The sequence below is a fragment of the Nelumbo lutea genome, chromosome 4 (assembly GCF_056320005.1).
Source record: "Nelumbo lutea isolate HS-2025 chromosome 4, American lotus-T2T, whole genome shotgun sequence".
NCBI lineage: Eukaryota > Viridiplantae > Streptophyta > Magnoliopsida > Proteales > Nelumbonaceae > Nelumbo > Nelumbo lutea.
The window spans coordinates 22518782-22535569 of record NC_142687.1 but is presented as its reverse complement, the minus strand read 5'-3'; the positions used below and the strand labels follow the sequence as shown (position 1 = coordinate 22535569).

At 37.1% G+C, this 16788-nt stretch overlaps 1 protein-coding gene across 1 annotated transcript; it reads right to left on the bottom strand.

Annotated features, from left to right (window-relative positions):
* Positions 1-4717: 4717 nt before the first annotated feature.
* On the bottom strand, positions 4718-9034 carry LOC148854573 (Alpha-L RNA-binding motif/Ribosomal protein S4 family protein). Its single transcript, XM_088983816.1, has 4 exons — positions 8781-9034; positions 8470-8577; positions 5900-5974; positions 4718-5344 (listed from the first exon to the last, which is right to left on the bottom strand). The coding sequence occupies exons 1-4, from the start codon at positions 8912-8914 to the stop codon at positions 5113-5115; spliced, it is 549 nt and encodes a 182-aa protein (XP_088839942.1). The 5' UTR covers positions 8915-9034; the 3' UTR covers positions 4718-5112.
* Between the last annotated feature and the right edge of the window lie 7754 nt (positions 9035-16788).

Sequence of the window (16788 nt, the reverse complement as noted above, 5' to 3'; positions counted from 1 at the left end):
TTTCTTGGCAGCCTCACTTGCGGAAATGTACTCGGCCTCGGTCGTGGAGTCTGCAGTGGACCATTGTTTGCTGCTTTTCCAACAAACAGCACACGATCCTATCGTGAAAACATATCGAGATGTAGACTTTCTATCATTTGGATCCGATTGGAAATCGGTATCTGTATACCCATGGATCTGTAGTGAGCTACTATCGAATACTAGACAAAACTCTTCTGTCCTTCAAAGGTACTTAAGTATATTTTTCATAGCAATCCAATGCTCCTGCCCTGGGTTGGCCTGAAATCTGCTTACTACACTCACTGCCTGAGCAATGTCAGGGCGAGTGCACAGCATGGCATACATGATGCTCCCTACGGCAGAGGCATAGGGAACATCCTTCATGCCATCAATCTCCTCAGAAGTCTTGGGAGACATCTTCTTGCAGAGAGTGACTCCGTGCTTGAAATGAACATTTCCTTTCTTGGAGTTTTTCATGCTGTATCTTTTGACTATTTTGTTAATGTAGGCAGATTGGGATAATCCTATTATCCGCTTCGAACTATCTCTATAGAGTCGAAGACCCAGTATATAGGAGGCCTCTCCAAGATCTTTCATGGAGAATTGCTATGAAAGCATGCTTTCACGGTAGTCAACATTCCTACATCATTCCCAATGAGTAGAATGTCATCTACATATAGAACCAAGAAGGTAACCTTATCTCCACTATACTTCCTGTAAACACAGGGTTCATCCGGATTCTACTCGAAGTCAAACGATTTGACGACAGTCAAAACGGATGTTCCAACTTCTAGAAGCTTGCTTAAGTCCATAAATGGATCTATTAAGTTTACATACCATGTTTTCCTGACCCGCAGCTATGAAGCCTTGCGGCTACTGCATATAGATATCTTCAATAAGATCTCCATTTAGGAATGCAGTTTTGACATCCATTTGCCAAATCTCACAATTTCCTGACGATGGGTGTCCATGATATAATCGGTCTCCAAGAACTGGGCATTTCGACTGCAGAACACTTTCTGCTCACTTGGGTCATAGAAAAGGTAACCTATAGAGCCTTTTGGGTAGCCTACAAATAGGCAACGGCTGGTCTTGGATTCCAACTTGTTTGCACTCGTTCTTTTAACGTGTGCTGGACAACCCCAAATCTTCAAGTGTCTGACACTTGGTTTCTTTCCGATCCAAAGTTCATATGGAGTGTTCGAAACTGGTTGGAACCCGATTCAGCACGTAAATCGCAGTATCTAATGCGTAACCCCAAAAGGATGTGGGTAACTCTGAGTGTATGAGAAGTGATCGGACCATATCCAATAAGGTCATATTCCTCCTCTCTGAAACACCGTTAAGTTGTGGTGTAGCAGGAGGAGCTAATTGTGATACTATCCCATTGTCCTTTAAGTAGTCCCTGAACTCGTCAGAGAGATACTCGCCACCTCAATCAGATCGAAGGGCTTTAATTTCTCTCCCCAACTGTTTCTCGACCTCTTGTCTAAACTCTTTGAACTTTTCAAAGGGTTCAGACTTGTGTCTCATTAGGTACACGTAACCATATCGTGAGAAATCATCTGTGAAGGTGATGAAATACACGTGTTGACGCCCCTATCATCTTATGAAACACTCAGACAAGCCCAACAGCAAATGGATAGCCCATTTTCTGGTGCATTTCCTCATTACTGAAGGACCCATCCTCATGCTAATGATGGAAGGCCTTTAGAGAGTTCATCATATGAATCTCCCTATCACATGCACTCATATTAGCTGGAGGGAACAAATAATTACGCCCTAGTTTGATTTAGGTCTAACCAAAGTGGCTCCCACTGACTTTCATAAAGCCAGATTTTGGTGGGCCTTAATTCGACTAGGGTTCCGTACGTAACCTCTCGATGATGTGTGGGGCCCACCACTGAGGGGGGTCATCCAATGACCAAAAGATAACCATGGCAATGATGTGCATTCAGCCATGGTGTGCTCAAGAGCCATTGTCGAATGAGCGTGGGCCAAGTACTTATGGCCCATGTACGCAGTACATCACACATCCATACATCTCATGCAAGGATAAATTGATCTAATCAATTAATTATCCGTAAGGCCCATTGGAAGCCCGTTAAAATTCCATAATATTAACCATTAATATTATCTAGGTATATGAGCTGAATTAGGGTTACCCAGTTCGGCCCATATAGCTTTATTCTTTAAAGAGGGCTTTTAGCAATTTTAACTGTTTAAAACTGGGCCTTTACAGGTTGGGCCGAATTAACCATTTAATTAAATATCAATCCTCAGGCCCATTAGTGGGAAAATTATGGCTGACTTTCAGCCTTGATTAAACCCTAGATTTGGTCCAAACAGTTTGAACCAATCTTGGTTCGAATGGGTCTAGGGTTTGATTTTTAATTAAATCCTTAATTCAAGAAAATAATCTAAAATTAAATATATGATAAAAGAAAAACAAAAAATAGTTAATCGGGGTTGTTCGCACACTCCATCCTGCAAAACAGAGGTTAGATCACAGATTGCAGTTTCTCAAACTTATATCAAGGGGAAGAACACAGATGGCAATGTTTTCCTAGTCAATCATGAAACACTTAACATTAACCCATCAAATATTGACTCTAGTTAATAAATTAAAGGCTAAGGACCCACGAAAGTGCAAAATAGAATATTTACTTGAACAAGAAACTAACAAATTTTCAAATTTTCGATATAAGATTCTCCATGTACATCCCTCTCAGATCTCAAATACAGGTTGAATCGAATTGTACGTTCATCCCAATGGACTGTTATTTTTGTAAGCCTCTTCTCATCCCTCCTGTAGACCGAAACTAAAAGATCTATTACAAATTTGTCAGAAGCGTATTATTTGTTTCCGAAGTGGGTGATTTGTCACTTCAGCTTGGCCTTCAATCACAAACTGTTTTAGGACTGTTTTTCTCATCGATTCGTTTTTTTCTTTATTATGAGATTATTCATGCAGTCTATTTTATTCTTCCAAGGATGACAACCTCATAAAAATATCTGGTTCTTATGCCTGTTCGATTTGATTAACTTCAAAAATCAATCAAATGGTTCAGATTTCATGATTGTAGAGATTTAAGAATGCTTGATTTATCATCACCAAAGCAGTATCAAACTCAAAACGATCTAAAGAGGTGGGCTATTCTTCCCAAATAGGTTCTTCCAATAACAAAAAGGTCCAAATAGATAGAAAGCAGAAAATCTAATGTAAAAAAGAGGGGAACAAAATGAAGAAGCTTAGCCCAAAAGTTTTTGAGATTCATCTCTTTTCTTTCTCTGCACCATATTTGCATTCTATTAACACGTCTTACTTGCTTGTCCTTCTCGTTTCCAATTAAGAAATAAAGTCAGACAAATCTTCTTTTTTCTTGGCTCAAAGAACCAATGTTCTACAGTATGGGCCCAACAATGTCTGAAAAAATAATCTTGGAGAGAGATCCGACTAGAAGATTGAAATTTCATATGGGATATGAGAAATGCTATTGCTCATTACAAGATAGCCTTAAACCCAGTACAGTTAATTGACCAAGCAAGGAATAGCCTTAAACCCAGTACAGTTAATTGACCAAGCAAGGAATGTACATGTATTTGACTGCACCTGTAAATAGTTCTACTACAAATTACCGTCACTTATCATCTGTTGTTCATTGATGGCTCTTTCCAGTCCACATCAGGACTAGCAGGCATTGGCGATACAATCGTTTCTAATGATGATCGCCCAATATTTACAGGCAGTCGGAGAGTGGAAGCAGTAAGCAGTTACCAAGCTGAATGGTGGGCTTTCTTTTTTGGATTGAAGCAGGCCGCAGCAACTTTGCAAATCAGATCGTTAGCTATATTCACTCACTCAAGCAATATTGTAAACAGTTACTATAATCAGATAGATAGGTGAAGACTGGTCGATCAAGCCGATCAAGGAAGAAGTGATTCGGATGAACTCTTTTGATAGTCTGTAAATCATATTAGTAGAAATATGAATATGGATGCCCATGACCTTGCTTATAAGGCATATAAACATAATTGAACGTTATGTATGGATAGCAGCCTATCTGCTGCCTGTACCTCTTCTATTTTGCAATGAAGCCTTTCTTGTTTGCAAGAAGAAGCAAATGTCATCATGGGCTTGGAAAATTATCCAAATGAAGTATCAAACTCTAAAATGTATGTCACCTTGGATGATTTGTAGGTTTATGATATAATAGTTCTGAAGGGTTATGAGAAGATGCCAGAGATAATAATTATTTACGCTAGGCTGATGACTAGACTTGCTCAAAAGATGATTCTCCTCCAATGCCATTCATTGATAATCAGGTTATGTAAGACTCTTATTCCAAATCCCAAGAGATTGATCCTAATCAAGCAGTATCATTGGGAAAGGTTGGTTTCGTAAGGGATGGAATCTGGCACTTACAGGATAGTACATACAAGTTAGTTGATTGAGCAGATTAACAGTCACCTTCCATTATCCACGTTTTTGGATCCTCGGAGATTGTTCAAATGGAATTAACAATCAAGACAGTACTACTGTTTTCAACTACTATCAAAGCAAATCTCACTCTAACCAAAAAATGTGTACTTACCACTACTGTCGTTTCTGCATGCTCATGGCTCACATGTTCTTTCTTTTCTTAAACTGACTAAACTGGTCTCAACAAGGACATGATATGCAAATGAAATCAATTAACAGGTTGGCACGGAATAATGAATCATAACTATAGCCATTTTGCTTAACAGTAATCATTCCATGTTCGAATCAAGTAAATTAGTTTCTTTGTTACCCATGAGGCCATGAGATAGAAGTTGCTCCGAGCAGTAAATTCAATAAAGAAGATGAACCATCTGAAATTCTGAACCCATAGTTTCATATCCTCATGCTATCACATCACAAAAAAAAAAACTACCAAATCAAGTACAACCGAAGGAACAACACTTTTCCCGTTCTGAAGCCTTGACTTTGAAGAAATGGTCCTCAGACTTTTCATCTGAAGGTCAAGATGGGGCATTTTTTGCCACCATGAATCTCATTTCTTCATAGATGACTATCAAGAGAACTCACTGTGCCTATATTTGTGTGAAGGAAATAACCTTGTACAACTCTCAGTTCATGGCATCATAGTCATCCAGCTTCTCGTTATATTCTAACACCTTCCTCTTTATCTTTGATGAGTCCACCCATGTAACAAAGTCCTCCACGTTTCTGGTAACAAGGAATGCTGGATCAGTAACTGTTTCTGGGCCCACTCTGATGTGGCCCTGCTCGATATATGTAACAGCTTCTCTTAAGTGTTCTGCAAACTTCAATTTCACCAATATAGTTGATAGCCTTCGCCTGGAAATGAAACATATAAAGATTATTCCAACAACATGAAAAACTGGAAAGTGCAATTTTACATAGACAACAAAACGATTGAGCTAGACTGCTAGAGACAATAGAAATGCTTTTGGATGCAAAGATCATTTATATTACTAAAAAGATTCTTGCTGAAATTGCATGCTGAGAGGTCTGGGATGTAAAGATGAACCACTTAATAGATTAACTCTATAAAAATCAATTACTAAACTATTCCCTTTCCACCATATTTAGTCTGATGGTCAAAAAAGCCTTAGAAATTATAGAATACTATGAACCTTTTTTTCTTTTATTCTCTTTTTGCAAAGATTAGATGGTTAAATTTCATGTAGTTATACTCTTTTTTTTTCATCTGGATGATCTGTTAGGCAAAAATTAAGTGGTCAGTCCTTATTCTCTGAGCATATGGCACATGCAAAAGGAGGTGGGCCAATCAATATGTGCACAAGAGAGAAATATTTAGATGTGTACATATAGATTTATGTGTGTATGAGAGAGAAATGCGAATTGAGTGGACATGGAGAGAAAGCAGACCTGCAAAAGGAAGATACAGACAAACGATCACACAAAGCCAAGCTCTTCCTGGTAGGGATTACACCCATATTATACCTGGCATTGACATAGAAACAAAACCAATCGTATAAAAGAAATGCTTTATTTCTAAGAGAAAATGCAAGGCTCAAGTATTCCAGTATCTTCCAGGTTTAACCAATAATAGCATCTTAAATAATAAAGCCTTATCAGTGACATTCATGATCCATTTCCATTGGGGTTAAACTAATCATGAATCATGTCTTCAATTATAAGATTACATATTTTTTTTACAAACTTGCAAAAAATTAAAAACAGATATAGTAAAAACATATATATATATATATATATAATTTCACCTATGTTTAATCCAAAATAGCTTCAGGCCTATAACAGACCTTACAATTGGTCAAAAGGTAACTGGAACTCTTTTCATCCTTAGAAAGACTTCAAATGTTCTTCATTAATCCAAGTTAACTAATTAAATGTTTATCAACCTCTAAATATTTGTTCTCCACCCCTCTCAACTTGTCAAAAGAAATGCTAATTTGAGGTAATGAACTGCAAGAGGTCCAATATCAATAATGGTAATGAACGAATTTATATCACGTATTGAAACAATAAAACCAATGTTAGATAAATAATATAAAAGTGTCCAGCCTGTCAATCTTAATCATGAGTTCATGACATGGGAAAAATTCCATAAATAAATCTTAAATTAGATAAATAATATAAAAATAATAAAAATAAAGGTAAAGAAAATTTGAAAATGAAATAATTATCATCCATAATTGGATGGATGATGCCCCCCGTCTCATGAGACCTAATTTGGGAATCTCAAGTGCCAACATTTTCTTCTGACTCCAGAATGGAGCATCATCGTGTTATCTCATCCTGTGCAATTCATCTTGTCCAAGTTTTAGAATATGACCTACTAACCTTGAAGTATCCTGGTAGCAGTGTAGCACTAATAAAATCCTCGTGAAGGCATGCATTTAAAATAAAATGTAGGAGAAAGAACATTTTTTTGAAGAGTAAAAAGAAAGATTACATCAATCATAAAAATGTAAAGTTACAATCTGAGAGGTATTAAGGAGATACCCCACCAACACAAATCAACTGCAAACTAGTTTATAGAAAATAGTTCAGCATTACAATCTTGGATTTCAAGTACATTCCAGAAGCTCTCCCCCAAATCTGTTCTATTAACCTGAATAAATCCATGAGCACCAACACCCAATCCAAAACTAGTTTCCCAACTGAGGCCACTAACACTTCAATACTCTTAGGACTTATTCTCGAACAGCCTCCTATTCCTTTCATTCCAGATGACCCGGCATACAGCAAATGGGATGTAGTAGGAGGAAGAACACAGGATTTTTGTATTATCTTTTTCTTTGATTTTCTTTTTTCCTTTTTTTTTTTTTTGACAGGGGAGGAGGGAGGCAGTAGGAACAATGTAAAGCACAAATTAATAGTAAATGTCTACAAAAACTCAATGAGTTAGATTCTAAGAAATTGCAAGTTAATTGTATGCAGTCTACACTCCAGAAGCCCTGGAAGGACCTAATGACCTAATTGTTTTTTGTGTATCATGGAAGAGAAAAACAAGTTATATTGCTCTATCATCACATGGTCCTCAGGTCCAACAATTGGGCAGCACTGTTATTACTTGGCATCTAAAGAATTACTAATATCAGGTTATTCAAGTTGCAGAAAAAGAGCTACCGCCGCTAAAATGTAACTAGGGAATAAGATGGATAAACCAATGAAGTGGATGTCTATAGTTCAATCAATGACATCAGATGTTCCATGTAAAGTACAAGGCCAAGGCCAGCCATCAACCTGGAAGTAGATTACTAGATTCAATGAGAAACACCGACTGAAAACTGCCACCTCAAAAAATTCTTAGCACTTGAAATTGTTTTAGCCCATCTTGATTGAGCTAGACGACTACTTATGGGTGCCTATATTTTTTTTTCATTTCATCTTAAAATGTTTGCATATCTGAACTCAATTCTGGCCTTCTCAATGGTATATGTAAACTATGTAGTCTTTTATTCCATGGATATTTGAAAACATAGTTTCATAATACGGCCAGTAGGCAAGGGCAACTCATATGACAGATCATTATAAAATAGATCTTAAAAGAACTGTATAGCTGGAATTTGTTGTTGGGATTTCATATTTGAAGACATCATTTCAGAAATCAGGAATTTTGAGTTCCATGCATCAACTTGTCAAATATCGCTAAAAGCAAACTTAGGAATCAATTCCAGTCATGGAGCAACGTGGAGTTGTTGTGGAGCAAGGAGGTCAAATTCATCAAAACCAGCAAATTCCAATTGGGAGTCACTGAGAAATTCTTGATAACGAATCATGTTTCGTTAAAGAGATATGCTACATTAGCAAAGAACTCAAATATTAAGAAAAAGAACACAGTAAAAGTCAGGGGCAGAGGAGCCTAATGACATTTTTTTGTAAATCAACCAACCATTCTCATTCAACACCGGAATACGTGAACCTAGAACCTAGAAAGTTTAAATTTTTCTTCATGTGTGAGGAGAACTTACAGCTTTTCAAGGAGCATATCGGTCATCTCGATACGAAAAGGGTCTCTTGGGTCCATTGTCATCAATATGCTCACGAGCTTCTGCACCATCCGGCATAAACTCGAATATCTGAAAGAAAAATAAAATAAAATAATAACCAAGAGAACATATTTAAAATATCTGCGAGTCTCGCAATGTTATAAATAAGAGAAACAAATTGAATTCATGGCTCAATCAAGAAGAAGAAAAAGAAAATTTAGAAAAGGTAAAATATCGAAGCACAAACAATAGCATGGATATATGAAATTACAGAAAGAAAGAAAAGAAATCACTTTTTGTAATCGTCTCTGCCAGTGACATGATAACGTTGCATAACATGGGCTTCCCTGTGGCCTCCTTCTCTCTTCCATTCGAGAAAATTCACCTTCTTCAGAAGTTTCTTCTCATGGAACTTGAGCTTCCTCATTGCTCTCACTGTCTGGTAATTCAGGAGACGCTCAGAGAGAGAGAGAGAGAGAGAGAGAGAGAGTTTCTGCGTGAGAGCAAGGGATCGAATAAACCCTAAACAGCTAAACCCATAGGATTGGAATCTTTTATATATGAAAGGGATTATAGTAGTTAAGGGCACTCAAGGCACTTTTGGGCCCTAATATCAATAAAACTAATATTTTTAATAAAATTTAAAAAATAGATGAATTTTTTAAAAATAATATCAAATAAGGATAAAAATACTGTTCATCTTATTTCTCTTGAAATTTATTCATCAGCGCCGCTGCTCGTTGCTGCTTCCAACAACCTCCGGCAATGCCTCTTCCCATCTACTCCGCCTCAACCTCTACCCAACACCACCACCTCCGCTTCTGCTTTCGCCCACCTCTGGAGGCGGAGCAGAGGTGGGAGGAGGAGGGCGAAGGCATTGTCAGAGGTTGTTGTAGGCAATGACAGGCAACGATGCTAATAAATGATCTGCAAAAGAAAGAAGATGAATAGTATTTTTACCCTTATTTGATATTATTTTTAAAAAGTTAACATATTTTTTAAATTTTATTAAAAGTATTACTTTTATTGATATTAGGGCCCAAAAATTGCCCTTATCTACTATAATCCCTTGATTAAACGCATCCAATATTTAATTATGAATAATAAAAGGAAAATTCATGTATCATGAACGTTTTAGGGTTGTGTCAAGTCAGTTTCCAAAGAGTCTAGATCTGCTCCTCAAGGAGCATGCCTCACACTAACCTCACAGCATATTCTTGCCACACATCGAGAACATCTCCGATATTTATATTTATTATTCAAGGGAGATGTTCCTAATACAAGTAATGTGGCTCTAAGGTTGGTGTGAGGCGCCGTCTGGAAGGAGTATATCCCAATTCATCCTGAAACTCAAAACGTGTCTTTGTAGTGCCCTAAATTTTCAAATCGTGTATAATAGGTCTGTACGGTTAATTGACCATTAGTCAATACCGTTACGTGATATTATGTGTGCATTAAATAATTTCAAAATAGTAAAATTACCTTTCATAATAATATTTTTCTGACCATTTTATTTATTTCATTTAAGTGTTAGAAAGAAGGGGAAGAAAAGTTATGAAACTGGACACTTATCACCTATTCAACCTCCCCCATTCAATGATCAACTGTAACCGAAGGATCACCTATCTAGTTTCATAACCTTTCTTCCCCTTTTATTCTTTTAACACTTGGAAAATTTGGTAAAATGTGCTCGGAGCACCCTCTACTTTAAAGTTCTTTAATGCCAGACTGTGAAGTTTGGTTTTTCCTTTTCTTCAGCCAGTTTATCCTCAGCTTAAAGTCAAGTTTGTCTCAAGAAAGTGAGGAAGAAGGTGGATGCTATGAATGGGGAAAAATGGAATAGAGATGTTCTAGAGCTTTTTTTTGGGAAAGTGCTTGTAGTTAAATCAATGAAAGCCTTCAGAGTGCTCCAAGTAAGAAACTTTTAGAGTAACAACAAATACAAAGCAAAATGGCTCAGTGATGAAGTTCTTTGGATTGTTTTTAAAAAGGAAAGTGACCTAGAACTATTTCTACAGCATAAACCATGGGTGGTAAAAGGATATGCTACCCTTTTCCGGAGATGGTTCCCCAGAGCCAACACTAGGTATCTGCATTTTACTTAAATGAGAATCACAATCAGAATTCTTGGAGTACCACCAAAAAAGATGACATGGGAATGGGGAGCAAAAATGGTTAGGATTGTCGAAACTCCCATAAAGGATGCGGGACTAGAAAATGAAGGAGAGGAGGGAGAACCTATGTGGAATAGGGTTTTTAGCATACGAGTGATGTTAAATGTTGACTCCCGTTGGTGAAAGGAAATTTCAACGAGGAAGAAAACGGTGAGAAGTGGTATGCTTTTCAATATGAGAGGCTACCAGTTTTTTGTATGAGATGTGGATTGATTGGTCATGAATAAGAAAGATGCAAGTTAATATCAAGTGATCAAGTTTTGGAGGAGTTGGCTAATAGGCTTGGAAGAGAAACGGTGGAGGACATGATCAAAACAGGCTATTACGGCCTAAATTTGAGAGCACTAACAGATAAGGAGAATTTAAAATTTATCAACAAGATAGAATCTAAGGGAGGATTAGAGATGGGCAGAAGCACAAGGATGAGGACTTAGAGGAAAGCCTTCAACCCAAGGCTTTCTTTGTCGGAGAGCGAATGTTAGACGCAAGGTGAAGCAAACACAAGGAAATGGCAAGCTCACCGGAAAGGCAAATAGAGAGGAGGCCCAAACCTCCCGAAGATTGTCCCAGGATGATCATATGTTATTCTAGGACTGAGAAATCTCCTCGCCAAAGAGTCAAACTTTAAGTTAGCTCTAACGCCAAAGAGAGGAAGAGGCCGACCGGAGAACAAGTGAGTTTGATTTTCCTGAGTCAACCATTGGGTTTTGATCAAAACTCGGAAAAGCTGGAAGAAGACATGGACATAGAACCTTTGTTATGCGACAACTTGGATGGAGGCAACATGATGTTGAATCTGGAAGGTACTAAAGGGTGTGATAGAGATATGGAGGAAGACGACACAAGTGGTGAAGAAGCCTCAAAAGGTTTGCTCAAAGACAAGATATGGCTAAATTTAATTCCAAAAGGTTGTGTTGTTAAGAGTTTACTTCCATATTTTAAAAGTGAACTGATAGATGTGGAATGTCTAGTCCCTTATTTTTTTTAATTATGCTTCATCCTGGAAAGAGAAAAAGAAGAGGAAAAAATCATTCAGAGGGAGAGCTCAAAAAAAAGGTAGAAGCTACTTAATAAAAATTAGAAAGTGGGAAGGGGGTCCCAAAGAAAGTTCTGAGAGGGGTGGGAAAAAAAAAGAGAGGAAAATGTGTAAAACATGGAATTTTAGGCCGATATGCAAAGAAAATCAAATCTGTTATAGAAAGCAGGAAACATGGCTCAGAAAAATAGGGAAGATGTGGGTGAATCCAAATAGGCTGGATCTTGGTCCATACCTAAAGAATACCATGGGTTTAAATAAGTGGGTTGGGGGTTCTATCCCGCAACAGAACCCAAGAGCCAAATGAGGATCATGAGTTGGAACTATCAAGGAATATGATCCTTCTTGATAGATCATGCCCTAAAAGTGATCCAATCAAAAGAAAAACCAAAAATATTTTTCTTAATAGAAACCAAAACCTCTTTAATAAACTATAGGTAAAAACTAAGCTTTCTCAAAAGATGGGAGTGTTGGGGAGTGGATTCATGTGGCTTGAGAGGAAGCCTAGCATTGTTCTGGACTGAAGAAGTAAATTTGAAGATCCTGTATGCAATACAACTTTATACATACCAGAGTTTTGGATAATAAGAATGGCAGTTGGTGTTGTTCTTTCATCTATGGGGAACCAAAAAAAGGAAAAAGGACAAAATTTCTATAAAAAATGGGAAAGATTTCCATATCTAACTTCGGAACCATGGCTCTGTATTGGAGATCTAAACTTAATCTTCCAGTTAAATGAAAAAAGGGGGCAAGATAAGTAAAATCTCTCATCTAGAAAAAAATAGAAACCTCCATAGCCAATGTGGACTACAAGAATTAACTAGCATAGGACCTTGATTTATTTGGTTAAACAAAAAGGAAGGCAATGATCTAATAAGAGCCAAATTGGATAGAGGTCTGTGTAATTTTGGGTGGAAGCAACTGTTTGAAGAAGCCTATGTGAGGGTAATGGTGACCATAGGATTAGATCATAGTCCTAGTATGGTGGAAATGGAAAAAAAAGGGAAGGTGGAGGAACAAACCTTTTCATTTTGAGATAATGTGGATATCTCATGATCAATGTGAGCAAGTAGTAAAATATAGTTGGGGGATTGATCCCATGGGATCAGATTAGTTTAAATTGTGCCAAAAAAAATAAGAAATCAGAAAAAAAATTTAGAGATGGAATAAGGAGGTGTTTGGAAATATCTAAAGAAGAATCCAGGAGTTAAAAGAGAAAATTGAGTATGTTCAGAAGAAATCAGGGAATGATTTACGCAAAGGAAATTTGAAGAGTTTGGAAAAAGAATTGGATAAAGCTTTGAAAGAGAAGGAAGTTATGTGGCTCCATAAGGCAAGGATAAATTGGCTTTTATATGGGGATAGGAACACAAAGTACTTCCATGCTCTTACTTTGAAGAAGAGCTAGAAACAGAATACTAAACCTCAAAAATGAGGAAGGAATTTGGTGTAGTGATGGGAAGGAAATTGAAAATATCCTAAACAAAATTTTTTGAAAAATTTTCAAATCCTTAAATCCTATTGGAATAAAAGAATTCACAAATGGCCTTAATAGGAGAATAGATGAAGCATAAGGGCTTCAATTAGAAATGGATGTGACTTTGGAGAAAGTCAAAGAGTTATTATTTCAAATAGCCCCCAGCCCAGATGGGCTACCAAATTTGCTTTTTTTAGAAATATTGGGGAGTGGTGGAGGATAGTATTTTCAAAGCTGTTAAAAAGTTTTTTGAAGGGTTTTTTTTTTAGAGAACTAAATCAAACCCTTATAGCCTTCATTCCCAAAATAAAAAATCCCGAGTTACCTAGTCATTTCAGACTTATCAGTTTGTGCAACACAATTTATAAAATTATAGCAAAGGTTTTAGTAAATAAATTGAAACTTTTCCTAAACAAGTTAGTGGGGGCAAACCAATATGCTTTACCTTCGGGAAAATTAATATAGGACAACATCCTCATAGCTCATGAAGTGATTCATTACATGAAACATACAAAGGGAAAGAGGAAGTGGATGACTCTCAAATTAGATATAAGCAAATCTTATGATAGAGTTGAATGACTTTTTCTCAAAGTGGTGTTCCAAAGATTAGGGTTTGAAGAGAGGTGGATAAGTTGGATAATGAATTGTGTAACTTCAGTGATTTATAGAATTCTGGTTAACGGGTCCCCTAGAGACATAATAATTCCTAAAAGGGGATTAAGACAAGGAGATCCCCTGTCTCCTTACTTATTCCTCTTAGTCTCTGAAGCCCTTCGAACAAAACTGAATAATCTGGTCCATGATAACATATTCAATGGTATTAAATTGTCTTCAAACTGTCCTACCATCTCACATCTATTCTCCAAAGTTGATCCCCAAGAAGGTATGGTCATCCTAGAGGCTATCCAGTCTTATGAGAAAGATTTTGGTCAGCAAGTAAACATGTCAAAATCTGAGGGTTTTTTTAGTAAAAATGTGCATTATAGACTCCAAAAAATAATGGCAAGGCATTTAGGAATGAAAAAAATAGATCACCCCTCAATTTACTTGGGCCTACCAACTGACATTGGAAGGTCAAAGAAAGATCTCTTTAACTTTTTAGTAGAGAGGTCAGGAAATAGATCACAGAGTTGGGAGAGCCTTCTCCTCTCTCCTGTAGGAAAAGAGATCTTACTAAAATCAGTAATAACAGCAATACCCTTTTGCACAATGTCTTGTTTCCTATTGCCAAGGTTAGTGTGTTAAAATTTGAAAAAAAAAATCCAAAGGAAGTTCTAGTGGAACTCCAAAATCTCCAAAAATAAAATGCAATAGCTCAATTGGGAAAAAATATGTATAAACAAACTAAATGGTGGTTTGGGGTTCAGGGACCCTCACTACTCCAATCGAGCATTATTGGCTAAACAAGCTTGGCGGTTATGTGGTGAAAAAAAAAATTGTGAGCAAAAATAATTAAGGCAAAGTACTTAAAAAATAAAAGATTTTTTATACAAATCTGCCCAAGAGGGATTCATGGGGATGGAAGAGTTTACTAGCAGCAAGAAGCATTCTTCAAAGAGGACGTTGTTGGCTAATTAATTCAAGGGAGAGAGTTAAAGTTTGGGAGGATCCATGGATTCCTATGGTCCTAGGATTCAAATTTCAGGGTCCTGCTCCTCAAAACCACAATGAGCTAAGGGTAAAAGACCTTATGATGGATGATAGGAAGAAATGGGATGTCTGGAAAATTCGAAGTTTATTTACTAAGTGTTACTAAAAAAAAAATCAAGAGCATTCCTTTAGCAACAGGGAATGGGAGTGATAAACTCATATAGACTCTAAATGAAAATGTAAAATTCTCAATGAAATCTACCTATTGAACAACTCAAAACCTTATAAAAATAGACCAAAGAGGAGGGTCAAGGGTAGGAGGGGATGCAAGACCCTTAGAGAAAAAAAAACACTAGAGTCTAACATGGAGTTTAAAGGTAGATCATAAAATTAAATCTTTTGTTTGGAAATGCTACTAGGAAACAGTCATCCATGCTCTGTTTTTTGCCACCATGCCAAGGCCACATGGTTTGCTAGCCCTCTAAACCTCAAAAGTTCTGCCTTCAATTCTATTAGAGATTTCAAATCATGGCTATGTTTCTAGGGTGAGGAATGTGGTAAATGGGGGGATAGGAAGATTGGAATTTTGTACCTATCTTTCTACCTCCTGTGGAAAATTTGGAAAAATAGAAATGGTCTTATATTTAATAATGAGCTTCCTAACCCAATTAGAGTTGTTAATGTGACTTGTAGGATGATAATGGAGAAGAACAAGATTTTCCAACAAGATTGGCAGCTTTCTTCCCAACAACTGATGGAAGGGGAAAGGAGGATTTTTGGTCTCCCCCTGATATAGGTGTGTTGAAAGTAAACATAGATGGGAGTTCTTTTAAACAAGGCATGGCAGGTTTTGGGGTTGTGATTAGAAATTATCTTGGCCAAATCATGGTTGCTCATGTTGGAAAAGCCACGACTTTTCTATGCCAAGATATTCTAGAAGTTGCAGGGGATCTCAATGTTTCTTTTGGGTTTGTTAATAGATCCAGTAACACTCTAGCGCATGAGCTAGCCAAGAAAGGTCTTCAGGAATCAGGTTTCTTTTTGTTCTCTTACCCAAAGAGGGTTTTGGACATGGTTGTTCAGGACGGGCTGCATTCTGGTGCAATCCTGTAATCTTGTCTATGTTTTTCCTTGTTTTATGTGTTAGACAATGTATGCCCTTAGCTTCAATCAGAATGATGTACATTATGACATTTAATGTAAATGAATAAAGTACATATTTGATTCATGTTATTGTGGTGTGTTTCTGTGTAATGCCCTTAAACTGGACACATATGACAGCCATTGGATAGATCTGGGAAGATTTATCCTACCAAGGCTGGCAATGATGTGCCGCCAAATTGGTTGGGGTGCCTTGTCTCAACTGCTAGGGTGAGACCTGAGGTACATGCAGTGTAGGTTTTCTTGAAACCCTAAACCAGACCAAAATTCTAGTATTGCCCTGGACCTTGGAAATAGATGGGCAAAACTTGAATGTTACACCTGACCCCTATACTTGATTATGATACTATACTAAGTGTCGGATTGGGCTGTCTTTGATATGCCAATCAGTGAGACCCTTAGAGGGGGTCAAAACCTGGGTATGTTGGGACAGTTCGAGAATTCATCTAAGTGGGTGATCATAGTAATAGGATCAGCCCCTTTGTTGGACAAAGTGAATGATGGGAATGCACTCTCTCTGATGGAAAACAAAATTGTCGGTAGTCGATTTCAACCGTTGAAATTTGTTTTGCAAAATATATTTATACAGAGATATACATACATACACACACACACACACACACACACACACACACACACACACACACACACACACATATATATATATATATATATATATATATATATATATATATATATATATATATATATATATATATATATATATGGTTTCAAAATGTTTGCAAAAGGTTTTAATTCTCGGGATCCATGTGAGTAGAGAGTGTAGTATTGTACCTTACAGCCGAGGGAGAGGTCATCTCTTGTTGGGTAGTGTTTGATCATTATGGGCTGAGAGGTTAAGT

Excerpts from the sequence above, each read along its gene's own strand:
- LOC148854573 (XM_088983816.1), bottom strand. The coding sequence starts at position 8,914 with ATGAGGAAGCTCAAGTTCCATGAGAAGAAACTTCTGAAGAAGGTGAAT. Across the intron at positions 8,578-8,780 it reads GGCAGAGACGATTACAAAAA|ATATTCGAGTTTATGCCGGA; the intron begins GTGATTTCTTTT and ends TTTTTCTTTCAG. Across the intron at positions 5,975-8,469 it reads GATATGCTCCTTGAAAAGCT|GTATAATATGGGTGTAATCC; the intron begins GTAAGTTCTCCT and ends TGTCAATGCCAG.